Below are 9,064 nucleotides of genomic sequence, written 5' to 3'. Positions count from 1 at the left end.
ATTTTGGTTATTTGATGCGAACAAAACAATTTTCAGACGGAAATGTGAACGCATTAAATTTTAAGACCGTTTTGAAAATGTTAACAAATTTTACCGATCGGTATCATAGCAATATGTCTGAAAATTGTTGGACATGATAAAATAAGTTGTCCACATGTGCAAAAAATTTATATCAGACAAATTAAGTGTAGCACCTTCTCTATCAGACAACTTTTCGATACTCAGATATCATTTAAAAATCTTATTGAGGCATCTTGAATTTTCTGTTACAAACCAATGAATACGTTGCGACCCTGAATTTATTAGATGATAATTAACAAAGAATTTACCCGAAACCGTAACATTGAAGTTGAAGGACTGAAACAAATCGCACAAAAGGAAACTGGGATGAAGTTGAAAAAAAAAAACGGTTTATTCAAAGTTACAAAATATTCTCGTATTCAATCGCTGTCGGATTCGGAATCGTCGTCTTTGAAATCACTCTGGACGTCGCTCGGGAGATCTTCAACGTCCTCTTCTGTAAAATAAACATCGTACATATAATAGACAAGGGAGATTCTTGAATATCTATGAAGGCTGTAAATTAAAAAAAAACATTTAACAGAGGCGTCGGCCAGGCGACTCCGAAACGCTATTTTCGTTTTTGGGAGTATATGCTACACTTAAAGTGTCTGAAAACAGGTTTTTGGTAATCATGGCAGCAATACGAAAAGTTGAAATTTTTTTTTATCCGTATTGCTATGATACAGGTCGGCTAAATTTGTTGACATTTTCAAAAATGCGCTCAGGCTATATGCTACGCGCAAAATGTCTGAAAACAAACTTTTTCGTAATACAATTATAAAATCTATGTACATTTTCACTATCAGACGTATTGCTATAATACCGACTGTCTTTTTTTTTTGACACAGCAGAAATGGCCTCCCACGCAGTTGCTACACTTTCGACCGTTACTACACACCTAGTCGGGTTCAGAATCATTACAATCTAACGATTTTATAGGGTTTTTGCCGTATTGCTATGAGACATGGTTTTGGTCGTGGGCTCTCGTACTATAGGTATGTTTGATCTCGTGTAACTGTGAGTGAGTGTGCTGTGTGCATCTCTTTACCATAGCTTGTCAGGGAATGGAAGCAATTTTATTGTCCGTCTCTATTGCCGATGATGTCCCTAAAGGAAATTAATCCATACTAATATTATTAATGCGAAAGTATCTCTGTCTGTCTGTCTGTCTTACTTTCACGCCTAAACCACTGAACCGATTTTGATGAAATTGGGCATAGAGATAGTTTGAGTCCCGAGAAAGGGACTCAAACTATTTCTTTATCCCGGTTTTTGAAACAGGGACGCGCGCGATAAGTTTTTCTGTGACAGACAAAAATTTCACGCGGTCAAAGCCGCGGGCGAAAAGCTAGTTTAATATACAGTATTAATAGAGAAATGTAAGTTGACAAAGGACAATGTTCGTTCTCCATACATTGTTCNTGTCCTTTGACATGTTAGGTAAATTAGCTACTTATACCACAGAATAATAATAAGTACTACGTATAATTTTTCTAACTTATCTAAGACAATAATGAACTAAACTACGAGTAAGTCCTATGTAATAAAATACGTGAAATAATTTTATGATTCGGAATCGACCATCTACCCACTTCATGTTCTCACGAATTTACTGAAAAGTTACTAGGAAGTTATTATAATAATTAGGTATATTATTTTACTTAGGTGACCTGGCATTAAGTCCCCCACTATACAGTTTTATGTGCAAAATTATAAATAAATAAATAAGTTTATTTAAAAATTTACTGTTATGTTGAAATTTAGGAAAATTATGATCTTAATAAATTAATTTTAGCTTACAACAGTTTGCAATAGCTGAACAGACGGAGCGCCGTTGCCCGCCCGGATCGTCATGCGCAGTTCTAACAACGATGAAAACCAAGTTGCACATCTACAGCATGGTCGGAAGCATTAATATGACAAAAAAATTGATCCAGTTTTTAATTGATAGTGGCGCACGCCCTGTTCGTATTCCTGATGGTGATTTGCCACCAAATTTCATGGAAGAAGACATCTTCGCACCCTTAAACCGGCTTGCCGCTAGAAACAAGTGGTGGAAGCGGATGCCGGTAATGCCCGCGCGCGAACTTACCTCCACGTTAGAGACCGATAGCGGCAAATTCCAGATTTATCTCGACGTGCAGCACTTTGCTCCAGAAGAGTTATCGGTGAAGGTGGTAGGCGAGTATCTCGTGATTGAGGGGTGTCACGGAGAAAAGAAGGACTCGCACGGGATCGTGGCTCGTCAATTCATTCGCCGCTACCTACCGCCTGAGGGTTGTGACCTCGATGCGGTGGAGTCGGAGCTGTCTTCAGACGGGGTCCTGATTGTGTCTGCTCCGTTGACTTGCTCCGCGGCCAACGAGCGGGTGGTGCCGATCAAACGCACGGGGCCGTTGAAGACCCAGCCTGAGAAGCTGAAGTTGGTCGGCGATGGTGAGGCAGCCGAGCAGCCCGTGGGCGATCAGCCCGTCGAGCACCTGGTCGAGCACCTCGTCGAGTACGGCCAGTAAGGGCGTTGCATCGGGACGTCTGCCAAGCTATTTATAGCGAATGCACTATTTTCGTTATTTTTAGCCCCTTTGTCTCTACTATACCTACTATCTTGATATTTTGATAATGTTTTAACTTATTTTTTCTAAGCTAAAGTTATACATTCCATATTGCGATGTTTTAATTTAAGCTGTGCGTGTGTCTGTGTGCTTTTTCGTGAAATGCATATTAAAGTCTTAATTTAAGAATGTGATCTTTATTGAAATATACCTAGTCTAAGTCCCTACCAACCAACCTATAGTCAGACTTTAAATAGTAAATAATTAACTTACCTACCTATATCGGTCTAAAGATTGAAGTCTTTAAATAGAAGCAATGTATGCAATGAATGTAAGTTAGTACATTATACATCGATATTAAGTGAATCTTTGCATTAGAAGGGCTACGTAGCACATTCATAAATAATCTTATCAGCTTTGCAATTTATTTAATAGGGGAGGTCATTAAAACAAAGAGACACCAGATAATCTTAAAATAAAGGTTTATTCAACTGTAACTTAAATTAGGCGGTAATACCAGAAATAGCGAAGATACAAATCAGTCTTAAGAAAAAAATAATCAATATTTACAGCCGCACACTTTACTCCTCGAAATCTGGAGATCCTAGTTGCTTTTGCACCGGTCCTGTGTGAGTGATTGGTATGATTCGTTCACCAGTTGAGGGCATGGCGATCACTTTGGGAGCGGTGATCGTTAGCACACCATCAGACGAGAGTTTGGACTGCACAGTATCTGGTAAACACCCATCAGGAAGAGCATACCGCCGCATGAACTGCCTCGAGACGTATCCGTGGTCATCTAGTTTATCCTCGTGTTTCCCCTCCACTATTACTTGTTTGTTCAATACTTTGACACTGATTTCTTCCGGCAAGAAATGTTGAACATCCACATTCACTTGGAACGTTTCGTCGTCGCTACGAACACTGTCACTTAGCCTGCACTCGTTCATTTGGGCCATTAATTGGTCAATAGGTTCCATTATTTTTTCCCAAGACCTCATCATCCGGTGCCAAGGCTTGAAGAGTGCGTCGCGCTGAGCCAGGATCGGGGAAAAGTTGCGGAAGTCAGCAGACCAGGGATCCCTCATCATGGGACTCATGAAAAGTCTCTCGTCGAACAACGGTAGCAAAGACATTTTCACCACTTTTCGTTTTTCTTCAATTGCGCTGAATGTTTATCCGTATTTGACTGGCGTGACAGCGGTTCCAATCTGCTTATATACACCGAGTGGCTTACAGCTCCCCCTGTCGGAATATTCGAGACAATGTTTCGAGAAATGCCTAGATTCTTCTGATAATGCGCCATCTAGCGGTGGGTAGCAGTAGCGTTTGTATGAATCTAGTAAGAAAGAGCCATCTAGCGCCGAGCAGAAACATTGAAAATGTAAATTATGGCGCGTAATTTTAAAAACTTTGTAATGTCTTACCGTGGTCTTACTATGTATCTTCATGAAAATTATTATATTTGTTTTATATGGTGATTTTACACAATAGGTAATTAATTCACCTAGTGTTTTTTGTAATTCTTCGAGAGGTACTTCTTCGAATCGATTTGTTTTTATTTGAATTTCACCAATTCAGATAAAATTATATTATTATTATTTATTATTTTATCTTACGATTACAATGTATCAAATTAATATTCTGAATAACAGTCAATGTCTTCATAAGTACACACCTGTTATATCATAATTATTTATATTAAAAGGTACATTATTAAAAGTTCATTGACTTTTATGGCTTCAAAGCAAACAAATAAATATACAGGATGTTGATAATTTTATATCGATATGACTTTTTCTTCGTAGTTTCGTACTGTTCCTGGGTTTTGTTCTGAACCAAAGCGGCCTAATCGTAAGCAATAAGTTTTCCAGTTCTGAAATATGTCCTACTATGTTATGTGGTCCTATTAGTGTACCTACTAAGATTGGCCGCTACGTATCATCAACCAATTTATCTTCTAATCTGCTGACATCAAAATATCAAATGATTCACCAAGCGAATTCTGAACTAAGGCTGTCTCTAAACTCTAAACCAGTGTGTTGTGTGTAGAGATGTGCCGCTGAGAAAGTTCTCGTTCCCGGCAATATTCCCAGTGAGAATATTCTCGAGAACCGAGAACGCTCCCGGGAATGTTCTCAGTGTTCTCGACAGAATACATTTAGTTTTAATTTTAATTTTGTTGTTTATATGTGACTAGCTTTCTGCCCGCGGCTTCGCGCGCGTAGACTACATTATCTACATATTTTACGGAACCCTATTTTTTCCAAAATAAAATTTAGCCTATGTTACTCATGGATAAAGTAGCTTTCGAATGGCGAAAGAATTTTTAAAAACAGTCCAGTAGTTTTTGAGCCTATTCATTACAACCAAACAAACAAACAAAGTTTTCCTCTTTATAATTTAGTGTAGATGTTACAGGAAATGTATGAATTCTAGGAATTGTATACTATTCCTAGGAAATGTATACAATTCCGAAGCTATTTAGGAAATGTATAAAATATTGCTTCAGAGATTTTTTAATACGCACATATCCTAGGACATGTATACTTTTCCTAGGAATTTTATAGAATTCCAATATTGTATTAGGAAATGTATAAAACTAAGCGGCACAAGCGCGGTCATGTGATTTAGTGCCCCTCAGTACGCCTAAAATTTTATTTAGACAAACCACATTGACCGATAGGTACTTTTAACTCACAACTATTATTGTTTAGCCTGAAAGTTGTTTTCGCACTATTATTTTGACTGAAAAAAATATTTGCCTATTGGCATACCTTTCGTTCGGCATCACGCATATTACGCTGAAGTATTGGAAAACCCTAATTTTAACATATCTTTTATTAAACTATTATTGACATGAAGGTTTTAGTACTCCTGTAGCTGGATAACAAAGTCTCGGTTAGGTTAGGTTAGACTTGCGACCTTGTCACATACACAGCGGCCGCGGCGCGGGAGCGCCATTTGAGTTTCGGAAAAAAAAAGAAATCTTAATTACATTTCCGATTGCTGTTTAGGAAATGTGTAAATTTCCTAGGAAATGTGTCTAATATAATTTACATCACACATTTCCGGGTGATTTTAGGACTTATACACAAATCCTAGGAATTGTATACAATGACGGATTTCATACATTTCCTGTAACATAGATATTATTTGTAATGTTTCAATGTTTTATTAACTGGCCACTAGACATCTATACATCTTACTAGGACAGCATACCGTAGATAATGTTTATAATTAAATACCGTATCAGCGGACTAAGTATTGACTGGTTGTTTGTCGCGGTCATAGTGTTATCATGGACCGCTTGCGATGCGTGTGCGCAGCTTTCGCGCTGCTGTTGATTCGGTAAATATTATTTGTATAAATAGTTCTAATTACCCCAAGGCCGTTTTTACTTTGTAAGTACACATAATCACAAGGCCCTTGTGTCATACTCGTATAACTTAAGTAAATAAAATTTAAGTGTCTGATATAATATAAGAACAATAGTTTTTTTATCAGTATATCACACCGACAATTAATGCTCAAATTGACCCAGGGAATTAACTGATATCTATTGGGAAGAATTTTCAGATATGTTTTAGGTGCTTACATAATTTTTATTTTACTCACCATTTTTTATTTGTAGCAATCAATCAAATAACGAAATAAAGTTGCCTAACGTAACCTTACCTACTCTACTTCAATGTATAGTAAGTAGTTAAGTGTAAGTGTTTAACTATACGTTTCTTTTCCAGAGTATCGTGCGAGCCTGCGGACAAGATATGTTTCCCGAAGAACTTTATGTTTGGGGTGGCAACTGCCTCTTACCAGATTGAGGGAGCGTGGAACGTTTCAGGTATTTCAGTATTTCTTAAGCCTTCTTCATTTAAGCACTTATGTGGTCTAGTGGTCACCTGCTTCAGATCTAGAGGTCCTGGGTTCGATTCCCAGTGGAGGCAAAAAAATCTGCACGGATTGGTTGGTTGTAGTAGAGCTTGATCTAATCCCGCCTGGCTAGCTACCACCTTGTTACCTTAATCAGTCGCCATAACAACAATGATAACAACAGCATTGTGGTCGGGAGTTGAGGATTTAGCTCGTTTCCACCTTCGGCCTAGTCACGACTTTCCATTAGGTATTATCTACACTAATATTATAAAGAGGAAAACTTTGTTTGTTTGTTTGTTTGTTTAGTTGTAATGGATAGGCTCAAAAACTACTGGACCGATTTTAAAAATTCTTTCACCATTCGAAAGCTACATAACTCACGAGTAACATAGGCCTAATTTTATTTTGGAAAAAAATAGGGTCCCGTAAAATATTTGGGATTTTCATAAGACGTGGAAAAGCGCCATCTATCGTCATTGCTTAAAATCTTCTTGCGCCTGACAAACATTTTTGAGGTACGTAAATATTCATGAAGGCAAAGCTGTCAAACGCCATCTATCGACATCATTAGTAAATTAGTAACTAAATATTACATGCTATGTGTTTAATACCTCCATGCTCAGCATACTGGCTGATTCGATAATTTTTTATAAAAAAAGAAAAAAAGGAAAAAAAGCTGTCAATTGTTTTTACGTCTTCGCAGCTCGGCTTTTTGTCTGTAGCTCAATACAATTTTTCTGCGTCGTATCAAATCAAATATTATCATCGTCGTTTTCTTAGACCTACTGGTCAAACGTACTCCATATTTTTGTGGTCATTTCGAGCACGAATAGCTCTTTGGATTCTACAGTCAATAAAAAACGCTCATCGAAAACTCTAAAATTTCCAGGTAGCACTTTTTAGCACGCCATTGTTAATTTCGTAAGTCGAAAATTCAATCGTTATTGTATTACTTTTACGTTATTTAAACGTTGACTCAAGCAAACACAGTTTTACTTGTCAATTATATCGTAAAATCGTAATAATAACTCGTCATTTTACACACATTTCCATCGTTGATAACTTAACATTTTGTCGTATTAGCAATATCCAAAATGGATGATGATTCAAAGTTAACTTTACTGAATACTCGTCGGGAGTATGTATTTCGTGAGATTCAAATATTGTACGATTTATCTCAACAAATTACGACAGACAGGAGCAAACTTGCGATATTTAAAAGTCGTTTCAAGCGCATAGATGCTATTCGAACTGAATTTGTCGAAGTTACAGACGAAATAAACCGGTTAATTTTAACAATTAATCCAGACACACAAATTGATTACAAGAAGGTAGAATCATTTGATTTGTTGTATTATTCCGTTGTTTCGGTGGCTGACGAGGTGTTGCCGTCGTTAGCGTCAAATTCTGCCGCGGCTGCGAGTAAGGTCAGTGACCCCGCGTCACCAAAACAATGTCCTCAGGTTCGTTTGCCAAAAATCGACCTATCAAAATTCGATGGCAATCTTGAGTTATGGCGAACATTTTATGACACATATCTTTCTTTAATTCATGAAAACGCAAACCTCAGTACTATTGAGAAATATCATTATTTGCTTTCTTGTCTCACTGGATCTGCATTGTCAACGGTTAAAAGCATACCAGTAATTGCTGATAATTATGAAATTGTCTTCAATGCATTGATTGAAAGATATTAGAGATGAAACGGATATCCGGTAACTATCCGGTAGGCCGGATATCCGGCCTAAATTTACTATCCGGCCGGATACCGGATAGTAACTCACTATCCGGCCGGATACCGGATATTAAAAAACTACGACAATTTCCTATTAATAAAATGAAATACATTAATCTTTGAGGTAAACATCAATAAAATGGCTTATTATAATGACAGCTTTTATTTAAAGTCCAAAAAGTTACAGAAAAACATATTAAGGCCTTTAAAAAAACCAATTTCTTTTTCTGGGCTATTCACTATTATGACGAATACATAAATAGTAAATATCTGTTAAGTCGAAATATTGCCAAATAAAATAGGCGATCTTTTTTTCACTGATGGTCTGATGTCATGATGCAGTTCAGTCAGTCAGCAAGTAAACTATAATAATAATAATTTTTTTTATAATGTATTTTTAGTTTTTCTATAATTTACATTGTAAAAAAAATATTAAAAATAAGAAGGAAATTGAATAAAGAGATAATAATAATAAAATTTATTTGCTTAAAATGTGGTTGACATAGGTGTTACAATTATTACAAAATATAATTTATAGTACTCACATTTTACCAATATTATGGCATGCAAAAACTATGTACGAGTAATAACAGCACTTTTCAAAACAACAATCCATTTAAACATGTCGCCCATTTGCGACGACACTGTGACATCTCGACATNCTTGGTTCTGCTGTGATGTTTTATAACACAAACCATAGTCTTTGGTTTCTTTCAAGTATTTCATTATTTTCTTGACAACATTCCAATGTGTATGATCAAAACAATTGAGATATCTACTCACCAGACTGACTCCATACATAATATCTGGTCTGCTTACCACTGCCAGATGCATAAGT

The 9,064-nt window shown here is 36.7% G+C and overlaps 2 protein-coding genes across 2 annotated transcripts; one reads left to right on the top strand and one right to left on the bottom strand.

The window, feature by feature from the left end:
- Positions 1-1,935: 1,935 nt before the first annotated feature.
- Positions 1,936-2,768, top strand: LOC114352776 (protein lethal(2)essential for life-like). Its single transcript, XM_028304498.1, has one exon. The coding sequence runs from the start codon at positions 1,962-1,964 to the stop codon at positions 2,574-2,576; it is 615 nt and encodes a 204-aa protein (XP_028160299.1). The 5' UTR covers positions 1,936-1,961; the 3' UTR covers positions 2,577-2,768.
- Positions 2,769-3,080: 312 nt separating this feature from the next.
- Positions 3,081-3,830, bottom strand: LOC114352777 (protein lethal(2)essential for life). The gene has a single exon (XM_028304499.1). The coding sequence runs from the start codon at positions 3,749-3,751 to the stop codon at positions 3,197-3,199; it is 555 nt and encodes a 184-aa protein (XP_028160300.1). The 5' UTR covers positions 3,752-3,830; the 3' UTR covers positions 3,081-3,196.
- Between the last annotated feature and the right edge of the window lie 5,234 nt (positions 3,831-9,064).

This window comes from Ostrinia furnacalis, unplaced genomic scaffold (assembly GCF_004193835.3).
Source record: "Ostrinia furnacalis isolate ACB-3 unplaced genomic scaffold, ASM419383v2 OfSCF1439, whole genome shotgun sequence".
NCBI classification, from domain to species: Eukaryota; Metazoa; Arthropoda; class Insecta; order Lepidoptera; family Crambidae; genus Ostrinia; species Ostrinia furnacalis.
This window is presented reverse-complemented; position numbering and strand designations above follow the sequence as displayed.

Bases quoted from the DNA above. Each gene is read 5' to 3' on its own strand.
- LOC114352776 (XM_028304498.1), top strand. From the start codon at position 1,962: ATGGTCGGAAGCATTAATATGACAAAAAAATTGATCCAGTTTTTAATT.
- LOC114352777 (XM_028304499.1), bottom strand. From the start codon at position 3,751: ATGTCTTTGCTACCGTTGTTCGACGAGAGACTTTTCATGAGTCCCATG.